The sequence below is a fragment of the Montipora foliosa genome, chromosome 3 (genome assembly GCF_036669935.1).
Source record: "Montipora foliosa isolate CH-2021 chromosome 3, ASM3666993v2, whole genome shotgun sequence".
In the NCBI taxonomy this organism is placed as follows: domain Eukaryota; kingdom Metazoa; phylum Cnidaria; class Anthozoa; order Scleractinia; family Acroporidae; genus Montipora; species Montipora foliosa.
This window is the reverse complement of record NC_090871.1, coordinates 44,103,502-44,125,262: the sequence shown is the minus strand read 5'-3', so window position 1 is coordinate 44,125,262 and position 21,761 is coordinate 44,103,502. Positions and strand designations below refer to the sequence as shown.

General features: G+C 38.8%; 2 protein-coding genes and 2 pseudogenes across 2 annotated transcripts; 1 reads left to right on the top strand and 3 right to left on the bottom strand.

Annotated features, from left to right (window-relative positions):
- Positions 1 to 1,146: 1,146 nt before the first annotated feature.
- LOC137995928 (uncharacterized) lies at positions 1,147 to 2,063 on the top strand (annotated as a pseudogene).
- Positions 2,064 to 2,464: 401 nt separating this feature from the next.
- LOC137994879 (uncharacterized) lies at positions 2,465 to 4,783 on the bottom strand (annotated as a pseudogene).
- Positions 4,784 to 5,141: 358 nt separating this feature from the next.
- On the bottom strand, positions 5,142 to 8,069 carry LOC137995927 (uncharacterized). The gene is made up of 7 exons (XM_068841377.1): positions 7,847 to 8,069; positions 7,264 to 7,373; positions 6,853 to 6,948; positions 6,120 to 6,212; positions 5,924 to 6,015; positions 5,418 to 5,603; positions 5,142 to 5,270 (listed from the first exon to the last, which is right to left on the bottom strand). The coding sequence occupies exons 1-7, from the start codon at positions 7,993 to 7,995 to the stop codon at positions 5,142 to 5,144; spliced, it is 855 nt and encodes a 284-aa protein (XP_068697478.1). The 5' UTR covers positions 7,996 to 8,069.
- A 2,555-nt stretch (positions 8,070 to 10,624) lies between these two features.
- Positions 10,625 to 13,991, bottom strand: LOC137997470 (uncharacterized skeletal organic matrix protein 5-like). Its single transcript, XM_068843492.1, has 5 exons — positions 13,808 to 13,991; positions 13,570 to 13,692; positions 13,436 to 13,472; positions 11,467 to 11,599; positions 10,625 to 11,299 (listed from the first exon to the last, which is right to left on the bottom strand). Exons 1-5 carry the CDS (start codon positions 13,932 to 13,934, stop codon positions 10,781 to 10,783), a joined length of 939 nt encoding a protein of 312 aa, XP_068699593.1. The 5' UTR covers positions 13,935 to 13,991; the 3' UTR covers positions 10,625 to 10,780.
- Positions 13,992 to 21,761: the final 7,770 nt, after the last annotated feature.

Here is a 21,761-nt window from a genome sequence, read left to right as displayed (position 1 = left end):
TCCTAAAACAACTTCCGTAGCATAACGCTTCGCCGCATTTTCAAATTTTGCGCCAACTTAAACTTGAATTCGTCAAGCAATGTTGCATAGTGTTTTGCCACTACGTCAACATTTACATCCAACAATGTTGCATGTGGGATCCAACTTTGTTCGATAGTTTGGCCAGGGCTTAAGACCAGGAATCGCTGGTGTAACCTTATAAAGCGGCAACATGGAAAGGATGACTTCAATGTAACTGCTGCAACTGTTGTTTGCAGTGAAAATTTTACAGAAGAAGATATTATAAGAAAATTTTCAGGCCGCTGGGACTTAAAGAAAGGTAACAGATACAAAAACGTCATGGCAAATATTTCATTGCAGCTGCCTTATGCTAAATTTTTATTTGTTCCTTTGTACATAAATCATTTAAAATTGTAACATTATATAGCTTTTGACTGATGGCTGGCTTTTCACATTGAAGGAATATATCATAGCTGTTACGGATACCAGTGGATTACTGTTGTGCGTCATGGAACCTTATTCATTGGTGTCATATAAATGTACTGAGATCAAAAACAGTTTAACTGACATTACAGTTTAGCATTTTTCATAACTTTATCAAAACGACCATTAGCACCACAACATGTTCATTTATCATGGTCATGTAATTATTTTGATTTTTTAATGCATTTATGTTTTAAGGTGCTGAGCCATCCCAGTTTTCTTGGAGCGTGCCAAAAAAAGTCTCGAAAAGCTCCTCCAAGGCGAACCCAAAATAAATTAGCTTTAGCTCAGGAAAGGGATGTTGCAGACTCCATGGAAGTCACTGAAGACTCAATAATCATACCAGCACCACCTGAAACAGTTTCCACAGTCAGCAGCAGTCAATGTTAAAATTCATTTGGTAATGATCTGGATCCAACCAAAGCCTCTAAAGCTAATGTTGGTGAACAACTACAGAGGCCGATTACATTACTGGAACTTACGTTAGCTGATCATGGAGAAAAGTTGGCAGAGATGGAAAAAGAGAATGAGATTTTGCTAGGGCGCCAATTTTGGCTAGACAAAATAAAGGATGATAATTCAGCCATCCCATTTGACACTGGGTTTCCTTGCTATGAAGCACTGATAAGTTTTTTCAAGTATCTTGAGCCAAAATTAGCGAAAATGCAGTACTGGAAAGGAGAACACTTAGTAAGAGAGAGGCAGCCTTATCAAGAGGATGAAAATAAAATTAAGCCTAGACCTTCCAGGAAATTAACATTTCTTGATGAATTTTCCGTCGGCTTCCTGGGAGTGTACTCTCTAGAGAGTAAAGGAACTTCTGACGTTAAATAAGGTGTAACTTTACCTACCTTACCTTTCTTTTAGTATTGAGGCTGGATTATTTGTGGAAACCTTGCAGTCAGGTTTGGTGTTAGTACAAGCCTTGTGTCCAGAATATGCATAACCTGGATCAATTTGTTGTACTTTGAACTCAAAGACCTTTTCCCCTTTCCATCACAAGAGTTGGTACGCAAAAACATGCCAGACGAGTTTGCCGAGTTTGCAACAACTAGAATAATTTTGGACTATACAGAGATATTTATTCAGCGCCCCTCTGCCATGCTTGCGCAGTCTGAATCTTGGTCAGACTACAAGCACCACAACACTTGGAAGCAACTGGTGGGAGTCACTACAAATGGCCAAGTCACCTTTCTTTCAGACCTCTGGGGTGGGCGGGTGTCGGATAAACAGATAACAAGAGAAAGTGGAGTTCTAGATTTATTGAGTAGTGGTGACAATGTTATGGTTGACCGTGGCTTCTACATAAAGGACATTTTACCTGATGGTGTCACGGTTAATATGCACCCTTTTTTAGCCGGACGAGATCAACTGACTGCATCAGAGACAGAGGAAACTATGACTATCCTCTCTGTGCGAATACACGTAGAGAGGGCAATTGGTAGGATAAAGACTTACCGTATTTTGGATGGTAACTTACCCAACACTTTAAGCCCCTATGCAACGCAAATAGCCACAGTGTGTGGACTATTGACAATTTTCTTCCTCCATTACTACCTCCCGCCAAACGAAAACCCTAAATTCCTTTTTTATTAACTGTATTTTGTTTACACACCTAAAATGATTTCTGGCATGTTTATCATTTTGCAACCCCTAGACAATCAGATGGGAGATAAAGCAACAAACACAAATTCAAGAAACTAGACAATTAAATTGCCAGTGTGGTTTCCTGTAGTTTAGTTTTGTGGTTTAGTCTCTCCCCTTAGTGGCTCTTAGCTACTGTTGCTTAACTCGGGGTCTGTTATTTTAAGTGGAAAGGAGTATTGGTACTCTCCCAACACTACATACCCATGACAAAATAAGTCTTAGTTTTATAAAGTTTTTAACTGTAACTAATGTAACACCCAGCCGACATTTCAAGTATTGTCAGTTCAAACTTTACTCAGTAGAAGTGCAAATTAATCCTGCAAGGTTATTTGCTTACAAGTGTCATCAAGGTTCTTATGGATACATTCTTAGCACTGTTACATGTTGAAAGGAAAAGTAATGCTTGTAGTAATAAATGATGTAAATTTACTACACAATAATTGTTTACAATTGCCTTTGAAATCGCATTTTCAAACCAATACTTGTGCAGCAATATTGGCCATATGGCAACCAACCTCCATGCAGGTATAGAATCTTACCCCGCTGCACTCGTCTGTTAATAGGGAGTTTAAGCAAAGACGAGGGCTACGGCTACGGCAACGCCACAGCATTTCTCTTCCGTACTCCACAAAACAACAACGTCAAATCACCATATGTTAGGTTTTGAAGACAACATGAGCATATAACAATGAAACAGTCATTTTGTGTTTTGACTTTAAAACCGTTCGTACCCATCCAGTTACACGATAGTTCGCCTGTATTGTCAAGGTGAACAAGACGGAATAATTGCGAAATAGTTGCGATAGCGCTAAGTTATATTTTGGAATGACGTTTTCGTTGCCGTAGCCGTCGTCTTTGCTTAAACTCCCTAATAAGCTCAGGGAAAAGAGCACGTCTGTAAAAGAAACCTATCTTTGGCAGGGAGTCACCGATCCAAGAGTTGTCAAAGTACATTTTCTCCACAAATAGTGGTCTACTCTCACCAAAGTATACTATAATAATGATCCCTTTAAGATTCAAGTTAGAACAGTAGAGCTCCCCTTGAATTTGTAAATAATAATCATGATTTCGTTTTAACCTTACAGTTCCATCGGCAAGTTTCTCCAGAAAAAAAGCTTTATTTTGGCAGGCTTCTTCAATAGTCATGCCTGCTTTGCTTAAAGAGGATTTAACTTCCATTCCTCATTTTTCGTATGTATCCTTAATGGTTACAATCCTGTCTAGGCTTGCCCCCAGGAATGGCTTGTCCTTGGACACCAGTAGCCCAATTTCCTCAACAGTAACATGAATGCTTGCCATCCTTTTCATTTCCCTGATATAAAGGTTCACTGCCTTTGCTTCACTTTCCATGCCATATTGAATAGCATCTGTTGTAAAATTCGAGTAAAGGATTGATTTCAACTTATTTGAAGGTTCCACCTTGTTCTTAGCTGCTTTTCCAAAGTTTGAAGCTGTCAAAAGAGATTTTCTTTTCTCAAACCAAAGATTGTTTTTGTTTGTCCTCGAGGTGTTCTCTTCGTTTCATCTATTTCTTCTTGGGTGATTGTTAAGCCGGAAACGTAGGAATCAATCATAGATTTAAAGTGCTCAGTAGCAGTATCGTAACTGTTTGTAAAAGGCACAGACTCTGGTGCCTCGTTTGTCCCTTTATAGTCTGACTCCTCTACACAGTTTGACTTCATGTCATGGAACAAAAAAAATGAGCTGGCAGGGAGACAATTTTGAAGACTTTCACTTAAAATCTTGAAACTGCTTTTCTCTCTTGTTCGCTGATTTGGTGATCTTGGATCAAATTTTATAACCTTTGACTGAAGACGAATATTTTTCTTACCAAATCGGATCTTTCTGATTAGCACTTGGTCGAGAGGTTTAGCTGCAACACTTTGGTTGCGGGGTACAACCCACACAGACAGCCGCGATGTACATGACAAAGGCTCGGCATGTTTTTGTAATCCCCTTCTTTTAAAATCTTCAATCGCAAACAACACTTTCCCAACGTGGTTACATTTACCTTTTCCGGATAAACCAAGTCCAACCGGACACGTGCATGCCGCTCGCAAAATGTCGCTCTGAGGTGAAAACTCCACAACAACTCTGTACGGATTCTTTTTCATTGAAGGAACTACGCTGGCTTTCACGTAGATCTGGCCTTGAAAGACTTTGCTTTCCAATCGTTTCACATTTCCTTCAAAGAAAAATTGGTACGATTTTAGCTTTTTGTAATGTGTGCCCTTCAACGGTACTTGCTTGTAGACACAACAAGGTAATCGTAGAGCTGAATGAAGTTCAGTTCTGGAAGCGGTCGCAAGTCTGTTGACCATCCAAGAGCTGAGATTGGTTTCATTGCTTCGTCGTATTTGAAATGGCCACTGTTTTCAGCACAGTTTTCAGCAGTTTGCTGGGTATTTTTGGCCGACCTTAATACCAGTCTCGCATAAGCAATGCGTGCACTTTCAAAACCAGGTCCGCCTTCATTCCGCCGGCGTTTTCGGAAGTGCTCCCCAAAATATTCCTCAGATCTTTAACTGTGAGCTTCTGTATATCCTCCAGCGTCAAAATGTCCCTGTCTTTATATTTTATGACCATTTTAAGCGAAGATATAACAAACAATACTAAACAGGTTAGTGAAACAGCTGTGATTTCGCTAGAAATATATGTCAGTATACATGTGTGATTGCTGTTCACTATCATAATAAAATGTAGTGGTTTCTAATAATTATATGTTATCAGATCAAAACCCATTTTTATGACCCCTCCCCCCCCCCCCAACACACACACACACACACACACACCCACACCCACACCCACACACAACCTAGACATAACAGAATGAAACACTACTCCCTATGTACACATCCCCCATCAAATAAAATATGACCCAAACTAAAAATTAATTTCAGAACACTGAGAAACTTCATGAGTGGGAAAACAATTCCTTTCCTGCCCTTAACCCATTGACAACTACCACTTACCCTACTTAGTATACATAGTAACCAATGGCGGGAGCTCTACTATACCCAGTCAAGAATAGCCAACTGCATCCGCATCTCATACGTGTCTGCACGACTAAAATGAATGCGTTTTGCTGCATAGACAAGCATTACCAAGTGCAATGTTTCAACCCAGTACGTGTCACGGCACTACAAAAACATAAATAAGAGTTAGATTGAAGTAATAAATTGGTGATAACAGTGTTTTGAATACCAAATTGATCTGTTAGTGTAATTTGGCAACACACTGGAAACTCTGGTCACATTTTTGACCGAGACATGTACAGTAGATTTTACCGGTACATTCACAACGGACACAAAGGTAACTACCTGGGCATAATCAGAAGCATTTTTGTAGATTGTAGTCCCTTCAATAGCTTTCCTGTATGCAGCAATAGCCCTGTCACTGACAAGGGGTTTTTTGCTGCATACATACCCCTCTTCGTGACATCTGGAGTCCTCGTGACATTTAGAATGGTCTCCCTAAGTAAATAAAAAGAGTGCACAAAATATATGAAAGATATCAAAGCACAATAAAAAAATTATCAATCAGTCAAAAAAACAATAGGTATGTTGCATCATGATAATAGCCATAAGTACATCAAGATAACCTTTCTTGGATATTTACTGCCTTTTAAAACCGTTCCCCCCCCCCCCCAAAAAAAAACGACAATATTACTACTACTACTACTACTACTACTACTACTACTACTACTAATAATAATAATAATAATGATAATAATAATAATAATAATAATAATAATAATAATAATAATAATTAACAATATAGAACATAGATATACCTTGTAATGGTCTATGATGTTGACCATGTAATTCCTTAATTCTTCGCTATCTCCATTGCAGTTTTTCATTGGATAATAAATATGCGTGTGCACTTTACTGCAAACAAGTGAGAAGCTTGTCCCTTTGCAAAAGGAAAGGCATTGAAAAGATAGTTAAAAAAGCAAATGAGGTTCCTCTTTTTATGAAGTCAGTTACCTTTGTCAGACAATTCTGAGAACCAACTTTTCTCAGAGTCTCTTACTAGACCACTGGCTACCTTTTTGATGGCCTTCTTTACACCTTTTCCTCCTTTATAATAGATTGAGAATTAATTATTCACACAATCCATAATTCTCCCGGTGAATAATAATGATAATAATAATAATAATAATAATAATAATAATAATAATAATAATAATAGTAGTAATAATAATAATAATACTGAACTGATGAACTGAACTGTGAACTGATTCACGAGTTAAACAATGTGGGACTCTCTGATAGTATGAACGTGATCAGAAAATGTGAAAAGTGGGCAAGCGCACAAAACTGTGAAATTGTGAAAGCTTTTCATAGCCGTAAATGAAGCATCAGTCTATTTGAAACATGATAGGAAATTGCCCAGATTATTGTAATCCGCAGTTTCACTACGATCCGCACTTGTAAACAAAGTGGAAGTTTGAAATAAGCACAATAATAATAATAATAATAATAATAATAATAATAATAATAATAATAAAGTAATTCTCCCACTTCTCAGCACCAAACTCACGCATTGAACTTCTTTTGTATTTGAGTGCACACTGCTATGTTAAATTTTAGTCTGTTAATTCAGTTCCAAGTTGCTGGATGTCGATTGAAAAGTAGAAGTGTGGGTACTGGTAGTTGCCAGTGTTTCCCAGACCCTTTTCAACAGTTTACAACTTCCTATGTTTCATTGTTGCCATACTATGCCAGCTGTCATAGGAGTTCTTAATTCCTTTCCCATTCAGCCAAGTTTTCAAAGCCGGTACATAGTCATGTGCAACTTCACCAATGCGATGACCTAAAAAAGGAAAAAAGTATCGTTTGGCAAAGTTGCATTTGTATGCATTAATAATTACTGTGAAGTATAAGTAAACTAGTAAGAAAACATTACTTGAATGTCATGAGTCAAGTGCACTCAGGATCAGCAACAAAAAAAAAACAATTAGGAAACAAAATTAATAGCCCACTGCCAAGTTGCCTGGGTATGTGCCAAGTCTTTCATATGGAAATGAGTTTGTGTTCACGTTGAAATAAAACTCACTTTCACATGAGACCTTGCACTTACCCTCACTTTGAAAAGGAAGCTAGAGGCAACTTGTTGCATTTATCTCACCAAGAGCTGTTAGAGAATCAACCACTTCTTTAGTCATTGGAACTTCCCGTGAAGCAGCTGAAGCCATGTCATTCTTTGACCAACTGAGGCTATAAATAACCTTTTTGTTGCTATAAAATAAAACCAAGGGATAATTTTAACTACCAACAAATACTCAGCTACTATGTGCCGACAGCTGAAGAGGTTGTGGCCTACAGCTGCAATACATTTGATGTTTAGTAAATTATACAGCAGCTACTACAGTGGACTCAGCCAGGCATCCTCAGCTGAGCAGCCAATGCAACCTGGTCCTGTATTTGTGGTCAAAGTCATTGTACCAGTATTATTTACCCCAAGGGTATGGTGCGCTATCTATCACTGTTATTGTTATCACATTATTCATACCGATGAGATATAGCTGAAACAGTAGTGTGTTGTGCGGCACGACTTGAGTCATGTCTTGCGTCTGTAATGAGGCCTCCTCAGCTGAGCAGCCAATGCAACCTGGTCCTGTATTTGTGGTCAAAGTCATTGTACCAGTATTATTTACCCCAAGGGTATGGTGTGCTATCTATCACTGTTATTGTTATCACATTATTCATACCGATGAGATATAGCTGAAACAGTGGTGTGTTGTGCGGCACGACTTGAGTCATGTCTTGCGTCTGTAATGATGACCTGAAAAAAATACACACAATAATAATACCGTATAAGGCAAGAAGCAAGGTAGATTATTCTTCTTTTTGTAAACATGAAAAACCTACATCATATATTTAAATTATAACTAAAATACAAACATCCCCATTTGCAGCATATTGAGGATCTTGTTGTGCATCTCTGCGACTTCAAGCAGTTTTTCCTCATACACAGCTTTCACAGCATTTTTGTAGCCAAGGGAGGAGTACACTGCCAAGAAAGAAATGTAGTTACATTATGTGTCTGCCAGTTCCATCAATGCATTAGCTTTGTTGGAAAAATTAAACGATAGCGCGCCCAAGCATATAGCTATGTTATAATATACACAACAAATGAAATTATCTCCGGTGCACGTGCAGTATATCCAAAAAAAAAAGGGCACCAGAAGATCTTTTTGATTTAGTACACAAAATTAATGTCTCAGTACTAGTAAACATGGAGATATGCATGGATGTGTGAGATTTTTTTGTGTGTGTTTGTTAAATTTAGTTTCTACCAGCAACAACAGATATAACTGGGAGCAGATTTGTCCTAAGCAATGACTGTGCCATTTTACATAAAAGAATAAAACCCAGCATGTAACCAAAATACCAGTAGAAATGTACTTCTCTTCCACATTGCCAATGTTAGCTGCTTTGCAGCTGGAGATGTACTGGGTATCAGTAAGCCCAGTACTGATAAAACCGTGCACCATTCTAAAAAGAGACAAATGCATGTATTGCTGACAGTGATCCTCAAGTCAAAGAAACATAAATTTTCCAACTTATAGTATATATTGTACTATACAAGTGAGAAATGACATACCTCAAATTTGCAGTAAACTTTCCTGAAATGCTGCTGCTTGAAAACCATCGCAATGAATGGCCAGCAGCACAAAAACGCTTATGCGAACTGTATGGCCATGCCGCAGCACTTCAAATGACTGCATGTCTAGATCATATCCACAGAGAGGACATCTTCCATTGTATTTTGCCATCGTACCCATAAGTTGATTTATGGCGTCAGTTGATGCAACAAAATCTTCATCAGGCCTACTTGCAGTGTGGATGTCAAAACGGCCAGTCGTATTCTCCCCGATGGACAAAACGAACGGCAGAACGGACGGATTACAAACTGTTTGAGTCTCCGCATTGCAGGTCAGAGGGGAGGGCTTGTAATCATGATGATGGAACGAGCTAGATGGAAACATTGAGGAATAGCTTGCACTCGCCATTCTTCTTTGTTTAGACTCTTCCAAGGAACACAAGAGTCGTTCCATCACCAAGGCATTTCCCATTGGCGTGCGACTGGTTGTGTAAGCTGTCCTTTACCCACTGAATATGCCATTTAACCCTGTCCAATCGCCATTTCTGATCAGCTTCGACTTCGAGTTGAAAGGTGGACCTGACTCGATCGCGAGGAGGTGCTTGCGGCATCACTTTGGCTTTCTTGGACGCAGAATCGGCCATAGCTAAATAGAAGCGCGAATATAATAATCGACGGTGAAGCTGGAAGAATGATTGCCGTGCCGTACCCTCGCAAGTGGTTCGATTCAAAGTGGAAGACGAGCCATAGAAATACCTCGCCATCCGCCATGAATCGAACCATCATATTCTCAAAATAAATGTATCTCATACCACCATAGTATGAGCATATCATTAAAATGAATACCTCAAGCCATGGGTATAGAAGGCTCAGATAGGCGTCAGAACCGCAGAGAGGAGACTGTGCGCCTTTATATGAATTAGCCCGCCATTGGGGGAACCGTCGCGAGCGCGAAATTTGAATTTTTTAGGGCAAGCTACGTTTTTTCAAGGAAAGCAGCGTTGATAGTTTATTATACACTTTTTTTTTTATCAATATGACTACTTTTAGCTAACATTTATTGAAATAAGTGCAGTTTCCTACTCATCTTATAGAACACGGGTTTCCACACTTCTTGCTCGTTGAGTCCGCCATTTTGGATAAGTCGCGAAAACGTTTGTTGCGTGACAAAGAGGGGGAGGAGCTATTCCTTTTATAGTCAGGGTCCTTGTTTAAGAGGGATTATTTATGGTATGAGGCCTATGTGGGGAATTCGCTCACTAACCACCGCTCTAACCACTGCGCTACCGAGGCAACCACAGTTGAGTGGGTCGAATATTAGCTACAAAGAAAAGATCGATTACCAGACATTTGTTCCCAGCCCTCGCGGACACGGAATTACTTTTGCAGCTCGTCGAGACACGTTTAACGGACCACACGTATATTGTCTGGCTTGTAACCCGTATTCAGCGTGTTTCAATTTCCCGAGGTTAAACTCGATTATAGCTGGCGCCTGCCTCATCTATTTGTTGTATTATAGGACATTTTTTTCTTATCGGCTGATCCAAGTGAAGCCGAATAGAATGGAATGATCATTTACAAATTGTCTGCAATTTATTTTCAAACTGGTTGTTGTCATTTTCTAACGACCATCTTGATCAGCGTTTTCTTGTCGTGGAACATTTCAGAATAATTCGTCCAAAGAATGAAGAAATTTTCAGTTTCTGTGTCATCACAAATACTGGCAGTTTTTTCCAGTTTTTTAAAACAAATAGGCTGCTTATTCGGGGCGTTGCTTTTGATACTTCTGTGTGAAGCCCAGCAAATTGTAGTTATTATATATGAGATTGAGTTCTCCCAGAAGTGCCAAGCTTACTCAACAACTGATACAAAACACAATAAATTAAGTCAGAAATACTATTTAATGCCACCACCATGTTTTCTTTGTTTTACAGCACTTCTTTTCTCAGAAAATCTACACACAAAAACTGCTGGACTAATCGGCAGTTAACTAAACAGCAGACCATATTTCGCTTTAAAGGCGAAGAGGCCATTCTTCTCACTGCACTAAGATGTATCCAAAGGCTTTGATGTGTTTGTTTTCATTATCTGGTGAGTGGGTTGCCTCGTTTCCACATGTGTTAGAGTCATCAAACTCTCCTCCTGTACCAAACCCAATTCTGGAGTCACAGCTGTTGCAATCATTTTCCTGATTAGCAACGATACCGATTCTAGCTTTAGCCATGTCAGAATTAGTGCCCACAGCATTGAAGCCTTGCGTATTACAGTGTGGCTGTAAGGAGCCCCCTGAACCAAGCAGCGATTTCCATTTTCCACGGCACAGTGAGGTGGCGCGGTGTTGGCCGTCAGCGATCAGTGAGTACAGAGAATCGGCCTGTTTGTTGATGACGATGTACTTGATCTGCTGGCCGTCCTTCATACCGAGACAGATCTTGGAGAAGGGTGTCTCCCAGTAGGTCGGTAACTTTGTCTCTTGTAAGTCAAACCCAGTCTCTCCTCCAGGAAGGTTGAACTCTTTGTTGTTTTCCCAGAAGTGGGCGTCGTAGTGAAAGGTTCGCTGCAAAGACAAAAGACAAGTTTTCAAAACTTTGACAAGCAACTGAACAACGACAACTATTTGACATTCGCCTTTTATCCTTAACAAACTAAACGTCCTTTGATTACGTCGAATGTCAATGGGTGTAGTAAAATAAAGCTGGATTGTTGCTTTTATCTTTTTCGTACATTGTTACCATCAATTTTCATGACCAGTGTCCATCCTCCACCACCGCATTCGCCAACGTCGCTTGTCATGTGACAATACACAGGGATTTTTCCAATGTCAGTCGGCAGCATGTAGGCTTTATTTTCTCGCAAACTGAAGAATGAAAAAAGATATTTCAGGTTTTATCTCACAACGCTACTGTGTATCATTGCTTATCAATTCGAAGTCAGTGAAAGCTTCCCTTGGAGAGGTAGCCTGCGAGCAGGCTCTCTCTCTTTGGTGGGAGAGAATATTTTGAATGCCGCCTCCTGATGTCAGGCTGAGAGAGCTGTCAAAAATTAGCCAATCAGCGCGCACCCGAAGTAAGCATTGAAAGAAACACAGAAAACAGAAAGACACGCTTTGTGTACTTCAATTTTCTCGAGGCAGGAACTCAAAAAAAAAAAAAAAAAAAACTGTAAATGAAGGAAGCCTTCGCCAGAAAAACCTAGCAACTATTCCTGATGATGTAAAGCGTAGCTGAATATTCAGTACAGTAATTCGTCGAACTCCCTTTCGCGGAAAATGTCTTTCGATCATCAGGGAAAAATTTAGCACACAAACCTCAAACGACGGGAATCGTAATAGAGAAATTCGTTTTCCCTGACCGCATCTTCACTGTGTGAGACTCGTCGACCACAACTGCTGCCAAATTTCGGTAAAGCGAAGCGGAGTTACCTTTTTTAAATTTATTTTAACGAAATACAGACATTACAACTGCTACATCACACTGTAATACTAGACAGATATTCTAATACCTACACTATTTTATTTCAAAGGTTTATCGAGTATTTGTGGTTATAGATATGTATTTTACTAATTCAATAATTTGAAAATTGGAATATTTTGTTTTCAAGTGTATCGGAGTATTGCAGAGTTACGAGGAGATCGAGGAATCATTTGTGGAGCCGCCTTTTCGGCTTAAGCAAATACTTGCTAAAATCGTGTAGAGTTCCTCTATCGTTCTCTATCGTTAAATCAGCAACAGAGGCAGCCGAAAGGCCCATGTTTGTCCAAATGTGATCAGCGATAATGCTTTGCCGAGGACAGGAAACTACCATGGTGACATGAAGTCGCCCTTGTTGTATTTTGGCCGCTACGAAAAACAGTTGGGAAATAAGACTTTTCCCGAATCCCGTGGATAACAGAGATAGAACTTCCTTCCTTCCAGTAGAGATGCCATTGCATTGCGTTGCCCGACCTTTAATTATGTAAAGTTATGGTAAATTGCAACATTCTACAATTTTCTCAGACGCATTTCTGACCACCTCATCTCTCTGCGAAGCGAAGAGGCTTTCTTGTTGTCGGAGCTTGTCAATAGTGACGTCACGTAATTTAGGGTGCGTTCGATTGATCGTATTCCGGAATAGGAATATATGGAATATAAGTTAGAAATCCTTCGTTTTTACGGAGATTCAAATGAAAATTGTCAAACATCCTCTAAAATGCTATTTTAAACATATTTTTATCATCCTTGCTGCTTCGAAACGCGCCAAACATACCGTTTTAATCATCACTCCACGTATTCTTATTCCGGAATAGGGTCAATCGAGCGCGCCCTTAATTTCAGCCAATCAGTATTTTGCGTCCAAAATTTGGACACGACATTCAAAATACAAAGCCATGCGGGCAGGCCCTCATTCTACCCCAACCCCAGTCCCTCGGAGGGCCTGCTCGCAGGCTATTGGAGAGGTTAATTTTAAAGCATGCAAATCGTTATTTTTGAACTATTCATGATCTGATCCCAACTTTAATTCCATTCATTGGAAAAAGGACAAAACACTGCGCCCATGACAAAAATCGATCAGTGGTCTCTAGCCGGGACATCTATAACTCGATACCAACATGGAGAAGCTTCTCAGTGCCTCCCCACTACTTATAAGTGTCATAGGCCTTATCAGAACTGATGGTGAAAATAAAATATCAAAAAGATTTAAACTGTTAACTTACCCGTTGTCATACAGTCCCTTGCAAGAAGACGCTGTAGCTAAAGAAAATACAACTCATGTAAAGCACTCGTTACAAAAAAGGAACAAAGAAACGGTAGACTTAAGAGCCAATGAGATGTATTACTCCAAGTTTACCTGGCGGATGCTGCAGCGACATTGAGATGTTTTCAACCAGGGAGTAGAGATTTTCCAACTTCATTCTCAAAGTCTTAATGGCTGTACAGACAACTGTCCCATCGCAGCTGTCAGATTCGGCATCTGCTCATAAAAATCACATTACGTTGTTTGCTGTTCACTATTAAGATCTTTACAATGACCGAAAACGACAGATTTAAACCATGCGATACACAAGTAGAAACATTTGTGAACGTACCTTGACATAGGCTTTCCATCTTATCCAACTTTTCAAGGACAGTCTTGCAAGTTGGCTTTCTACCAGCGTTCACGAAAATGGTGAAATACGCGAGGCAAATAACCGCAGCGAATTTCAACGATACCATTGTTAAGTCTTAAAAGCAAACGGCAAGTAAGGCTTTCAACAACTACTGATAATGTAACATTTCACGAGCCGATTCGTTTATAACCCCTTCCATCGATGCTTTACGTTCAATCTATTTTCTCCTTACACAAGCCCAGAGGTTTTCTTTTCTCTTGGGTTGAGAATTGGTAAGCCAATCATTTCCTAGCTAATGATTGGTTCTTGCGTAAACCAATAGCAAGCTCAGGATTTTGAAGTGTTTGAAGGTCGTAACCAAAGATACTGCAAAACAATCCTTAGTTTGAGTTTTCTGAGCATTTTGTGCCTTGAGTTTTAATCTATTTGACAAAAAAAGAGGCTTTTAAGTTTTATATTGCTGCCTTGGTTTCTTTCGGTTGAATATTTTTAGGACTTTAGTTAATTTGTTAAAAAATAACATTTTGACATGCTTTGCCTTGTCAAAGGAAATCATGCAAATTATTTTGGCAAGCATGCTTGCTCTCGCAATGCTTTTAGTTAAAAAAAACAATTATTTTGATGATTATTTGAAATAGATTGACAGTAGTTCCAGGTTTCTAACATCGAGTCAGTTGTTTGTCATTGCAGGGGGGAAGTTCAAATGTTGAGCTAATTAAAGTTCCCAAAAACTACATGTTATTTCTTTAATTTCTTTGCCGTTTAGAGGCTAAGATATACAGGGATTGGGCTAAATGATCATCGATTATCGACTATCTGTTTGTTAACCGTCTGTTAAGTCAAATGACTATGGAAGTTTTGATATGAAATCGTGGAATAGCGAAGGCATGAAGAAAGTTAAAAAACCATAGATTCATTTATATTGAATTTTGAGGCGATGAAGCGATCAAGGGTGCGTTCCGTATTCCGGGATAAGAATAAATGGAATATAAGTTTAAAATCCTTCGTTTTTACGGAGATTCACATTACAATTGTCACACATCTGCTAAAATGCTATTTTAAACATATTTTTATTATCCTTGCTGCTTCGAAACGCACCAAACATACCATTTTAATCATCAATCCACATATTCTTATTCCGGAATAGGGTCAATCGAACGCGCCCTAACATTGGTCTCTTTCTTGTGCCGATTCGAATTCGGAGACAGAAATTGTTTTGTTAAATAACATATTAGCCATTGTTTGCCCCCAAAGCACCTAGGCTTATCAATGGGGCTCACGATAATACAACCATCAGGCTTACAACAAAACAGACAAACAACACACAAAGTTACAACAAAGAAATTTACATAACTAGAGATGTATTAATTTAAAAAACAGATAGTAGCCAGCGAGAAGCAATTTGTACTAATTAGAAGTTACAACGGGCTAGAAATGTGTTAATTTAACAGTCAAACAGTGGCCATCGAAAAGTGATTAGTACTAAATATGAAACTCTGGACTTCACGAAATAAAATTATTTTCTATTAAAATTACTTCTATGAAAGGAGTTAAATTTAATTAAGACATGAAATTGCTGTTAAAAAAAGGTATTGAAAATACGTGGGTTTAACAAGTGAAAATTTGCCACCCAGTAAGTCAAATAACCAACGGGATGTTTGTTACGAAATAGCAGAGTGGCTAGGACCCGGGGGTACTCATGTAAATATCCGCTAAGTGAAGGGTGTACCTCGAAGGGTCTTAAACCCTAATTGATGGCCTACTTAAGACACAAACCCGACAATAAAACAAAAACAAAAACCAAGAATGGCGTGAACTGGTCAACTTTATTTCGTTTATAACATTGCAAATTGAGCATCTAATTAGCTAATTAGAAGTTACAACGGGCTAGAAATGTGTTAATTTAACAGTCAAACAGTGGCCATCGAAAAGTGATTAGTACTAATTATGAAACTCTGGACTTCACGAAATAAAATTAATTTCTATTAAAATTACTTCTATGAAAGGAGTTAAATTTAATTAAGACATGAAATTGTTGTTAAAAAAAGGTATTGAAAATACGCGGGTTTCATAAGTGAAAATTTACCACCCAGCAAGTCAAATAACCAACGGGATGTTTGTTACGAAATAGCAGAGTGGCTAGGACCCGGGGTACTGATATAAATTTCCGCTACGTAAAGTGCGTACCTCGAAGGGTTTTAAAACCTAATTGATGGCCTACTTAAGACACAAACCCGACAATGAAACAAAAACAAAAACTAAGAATGGCGTGAACGGGTCAACTTTATTTCTTTTATAACATTGCAAATTGAGCATCGAGCATAAAATTTGTTTTTTTCATTTAGCTAGGCGTCTACGCACTGCAATTTGAGCTATCTAAGATGATATCGGGAACATTATGCCAACAGGGGTAAAAATGTTACTTTTGTTAAAGACCGAGAACCTCAAAAACCTTCCCCTTTCCCGCAGCACATACCTATATAGCCAATATGTGGGAGTACCTCCCCCGGAGGCCAAGGTTAAGAAGATACTAAATGCAAGTTCTTCGGCTCGCAGTAGTTAAGATGGTCAAACAAGATCAAAACAGTTTTGAAAAGGCCCTCCCAGGCGGGACGCTCAAAACATATTTTCAGTAAGTGTCAGCACGAGTGCAATTAAATTAAAAACTTTTTAAAATACAATAAAAACGTTCTCTGGCTAAAAGTTTTAAAAGGGAACATAAGCTTTGGGCTGTCGATCTACAGCCTTCCACGGATAAAACATGGAATGTAAATTAGTGAAATATATGCAAAAAAGGCGAGGTAAAAGTAATAAGAAGAACAAGTAAAAGTAAGAAAAAAGGTGGCTATTATTTAAAGAGAATGTTATACTGATTAGGAATCGGCTTAGAATTATTGTCAGCATGCTTGGTAGCAGAGGTGTGCCAAGCCTCCCGCAAAGTTTTTCTAATGCGAAAAGAGCTTTTGTCGATAACTCGAGAATGATTAAAATCAATACGATGACCGAATGACCATGCATGTTTCGCAATGTTTGACCCATTAGCACATGTTTTTACAGTCCTAATATGTTCTTTCTTGCGCATTTCAAAGCAACGGCCGGTTTCATCTACATAACCTTAATCACAATTGGCACAGGGTATTTTATAAATCACGTTGGGTTGGTGTTTAGTAGGTGGTCTGAATTTAGGAGAAAGAATTCTTGTTGCAATGTCAGGAGGGGGTTATTTACAACTTGAATGTCGTGCCTTCGAAGAATTTTTGTTAGCCGTTGCGCAACACCATTGATGAAAGGAAGGACAGCAAAACCGTTAGGGTTCTCTTGAGGCGCAGCCCATTTAAAAAACATGCAAACCAATTCTTCAGGCGAAGGGGTGGCATGTGTGGGTGGTTTGGAAAATTTCCGCTTTAAGATATTGGAAGTAACATGGGAGGGATAGTTATTGGCTCGTAGAGCATCAATGACGTGGTTGATTTTGGTATTTTTCCCTTTCGTGTACTTGGGAGTTTTAAAACTTTTAGCCAGAGAACGTTTTTATTGTATTTTAATATGTCTGATCCTGTCTGCGCTTCAATTTTTATATTAAAAACTGTTTATAAGAACTAGCGGTTGGATAGGTAGTGACAAAAGTCTTATTATGTTATTCTGGGTGCGTTCTAGGTACCTGCTGCTATAGAGCGAAAAAGAGCGGATGAGTGAAATCAACTAGACCCTCCGTGAGGGTACACTGGGTTGCCTGTGGTACGTGCAGCGTTCCACGCAATTTCTTTCAAGTTGGGGGGGGGGGGGGGGGTTCACCCAGAAGTCATACCAGAAGTCATACCAGCAGAGGCCCTTTGGCTCACAGGTCGTCACACGTTCGTACGACGAAACAGATCCTTTTTTGAGGTTAAAAACCTGGCGACCGGCCTATTAATTAATCATTTGTCAGAAAGAAGAAATTCCTGTCCTCTTTAAAAAAAATTGACACGCATTGCTTACGTGTGGTAGTGAAGTAACACAGCGATTTATTCCATAATGTCAACTGAGCTGTGTGTTGTCTTCCAGGAGATTCAAGTTGTCCTTGCGTAATATGTAGCTCTAACAGTGCACGATATTGTTTTGGTATTGTCTATCATTGTAGTGAAATGGTAGAAGTCTTGGGTAAATAGCCTGAGAAGACATGTGGTTACTTGCAAAGTACTGAGCCGAGAAAGATTGAAGAAAATAAATGGGAAGTGAAAAACATTGTCTTCTGGGATGACATGTCGACAGTTGTCTTTGCGTAATATGTAGGTCTAACAGTACACGATATTGTTTTGGAATTGTCTATCATTGTAGCGCCATGGTAGAAGTCTTAGATAAATAGCCCCTTGAGAAGACATGTGGTTACTAGCAAAGTACTGAAACCAGAGAGACTGAAGAAAATAAAAGGGAATCGAGAAACATTGGCTTCTGGGCTGACATGTTGATCATGCAACTTCTTTCCACCACAAGTGTAAGCGTGCACTGACAGCTTTGTAAACAAAAGTTGGAAGCTGAAGTTATTGCTCGGCGGGGTTGGTATCTGGATGGGCGACCTAAGAAATATGCCACTCAGTAACAGAAGCATAGGACCGAAAATTCTATATTAATGCTGTCAAATGCGAACCAAGCAAGATACAGATTTTGTTAGCTTGCTTTATGCAAAACAAATATTCATGTAAAAGTAAATAAATATGGATACACAATTCTTAAGAAGAGCAGAAGGAAGTTTCAGGATGGTCGATTGAGCATAAAATATTTTGCCATCGGTAACAAAATCTACGACATGAAAACAACATTAATTTTGAACCACAAATATAAAAAGTTACCATCAGCGAAAAAAAGTTTGGGAGATTTTAGTTGTTTTGTTGTAATTGTACAAGTTTGGCTGCACCGAGTAAATCGCACATCGAATTCAGCGGGGGCAGTGATCAAGTTACCGCGTTATTTTACCGCAGCTCCATGTTTACTCGCGAAACAGTGAAGCATGTGTGTCAAATGATGCCAAGCTACCGGGTTTTTGTTTTTGTTAGTTTTCTTTTTCTTTCGATTGTTATAAATTTTGACAAGAAAGCGAATTCAACACAAAGATCACAATCGCCCAACTCTCAGAGGTTGACCATTGTTTCTGGAAAATCAAAAATTTACTCTCCAAGACAAGGTTATTTATCACCAGGTAATTCCATCGTTTTGGTAATAGCAGCTACTTTATTATTCATCAGCGTCACAATCTTTTGCCGATTTTGGGGGTCATTTTGTCGAAACTCAAGCACGCTTCCAACAGACCTGTTTATTTTCGTGACTTATGCGTTACCACAAAAACTCTCCCGTATCACATTTCAACACATGTCTGCAAATTTGCTAAGCTCGAAAATTACACAACATGATAAATTTACAAAAGCTAGAAATTTCACAGAAATATTTTCCAGCGAAACAGTTATTGAAACAAGCAACATATTTGCTATAAGAGGCAAGAAACCCTTCCTATTTCAGTTGCGTGCGTGCAAGCGAAACACACAATCACAAAGCATATGCAGTTAAATAAATTTCTGATAGTTCACATTCAACCCTTTTCGAAAGAACCTCAGTGACCGTAAATAATAAAGCACAAAAGAGACAACAAGCTTTCCTTCAAGTAATTTTTCACTGTCACATTTCCAAATATTTTACACCTTTGCAGAGTTGAGTACAAAATACCGGTAAATGTAAATTGTCAGACAACTAAGATGCGACTTGAGTAAACACTGTGATGCATTCTTGTAGGCGTTCGATTCCTTCAATGTTAATTTGTTAAATCATAGTTAGTAACTATGGTTAAATCCATAAAAAATTGCTATTTGATTTCCGTGTTTTATATAATACCAAGTTAGTAAAATATTAGAAACAAAGCTCACTTGATATCCAAAGGCGAAAAATGAAATTGTTGTCGAAGTCCATTACTCGTCTCTTAAAATCCAGATATTTATTTTTCAGCGCTGTCTTGCTCATCCAATTGACGATCTATTCTTGAGCTCCATGAGGGTATATTTTGTTTAAAGATCCACTAAAACGCCATTCACGTCAATGACTTATTAGTGAAATTTTCAATTGTTATACCGGAAGACTGTGCAGAGTTGAGAACAGGTAAATACAAATCTGACAAATAGCGAGACAACTGAGATAACAGATCCGCTATATGGATTCCTTCTCTGTCTTTGTTGAACCCATACTGAGTTACCAGAGAATTTTCCATTTGGTTTCAGTGTTCTACATAACAGCACACTTAGTAAAATATTATTTTAGAAATACAGCTCACTTTGATTACGGCTCGACGGGCGACAGATTGTTGTCGAAGTCCATTACTCGTCGCTTCTAACATTCGACCGCCTGTCTTGTTCAGTATCCAATTCGCTTGCCATTATTGAGCTTCATAAGGGTACATTTTGTTCAAAGATCCACTAAAATGCCATTCGCGTTACATGACTTTCGACGTCATTGCCGGTTAAGTTAATCGTCCTACTGTGTCCACCAGAGAAATCTACGCATTTCTCACTACCCTCTCGATCCTAAGAAAATACGCGAAGAGGGCTCTATGCACAAAGACACCACTTAGCAGGGAAGTTAAACAGGCAGGACTTTTACCGACACGGAAAAAAAAAAAAAAAAGAAAACGAAAAATTAAAAAAAAAACGAATTAAAGACAGATTCCGACTGGGTTGGGAACCCAGTAATAAAAAAGAAAATGTACAAATATCAGGAACTGTATGAGCCATGTTTAAGTCACGACCGTCATCCTGAAAACCATCAGTCTCGATCAATAAGTGGGCGGAAGGACCTTTCGTTAACAATGCTTACAGACGTTCTCTCGCCTTTCCGCACCGGGCTCTTTTCATATTTTTTCCTGTGGCATTTTTCACACTGGGAAGTTAATACATAACTGGCAAAGGTGCCCGCCGGCGTGCTGTGAAATGGCGCCAATGCCTGTTTACAGTTTCCAAACCGTTCTAGTTAGATATGAAACGCTAAAGGGGCTTTCACAGAGTTGAGCGTATTCAATAATTAAGGTAATTCCTTAGTATTGCATTGCGCATCCCTACTGCGCACGATTTTTGCGTCATTAGCGCGCGCATATGAGGACGTGCGCATACAAAAGGAAGAGATTTCGCTCAAACTAAACCCGATAGCGAAATAAATTCTCTTTTTCTTTCAAACGAGCACGGTGACCCCCGATTTTTTTTTCAGGTATTTGGTAAAAATAGTCTAATAAAGAATATTTGAAGAAGAAAAAAAGTTTGATAGTAGAACATGATATTTTTTTGGAAAACAGTTCCGTCTGGGTGTATTTTTCCCAAGGCGAGGACTTCAAGCTAACCACGGGACTGTCCCAAAAAGTGCACTATTCCGACAACCAGGGAATCAAAGTCGGCGTAAATGAAGCAATACTGCCTATGTAAATAAAAGAAGCTTTACTTTCAAAATAAAATTTTGTGTCTTTAAAGTAACCAAGTACTTAATCTGTATGAAGGGTGATCCGAAATTTTTTAACGGATAGAGGGTGTCGAAAACAGTAAAAATACCCCATTGGTTAAGATCGCCCTGCTGACACGTAACAAGCACGGTGACCCCATTTACAACTCAATCATATCCATTGATTATTGTTTTATTAAATTTTCATTTGATTCTTAACACTTGGACAAATTTAAAGCCAATCAGTTTCCAGCGTGGTAACACTTGACGCAATCAGTTTCCATATTATGTCATACTGTATAAGAGCTGTTAACTGAGAGTGAGTGAACCAATCAGAAAGCTAAAAACACAGTATCCGTGGTTCAAAATTTCATAATGTAAGGTATTATCTTTCCCCTTGTGCTTACACTCATTATTCACTTTCTGTGTAATGGTTTTATCATTGTTTTTTTTTGTAGGAAATGGTAGCCATACCTGATTTATGAAG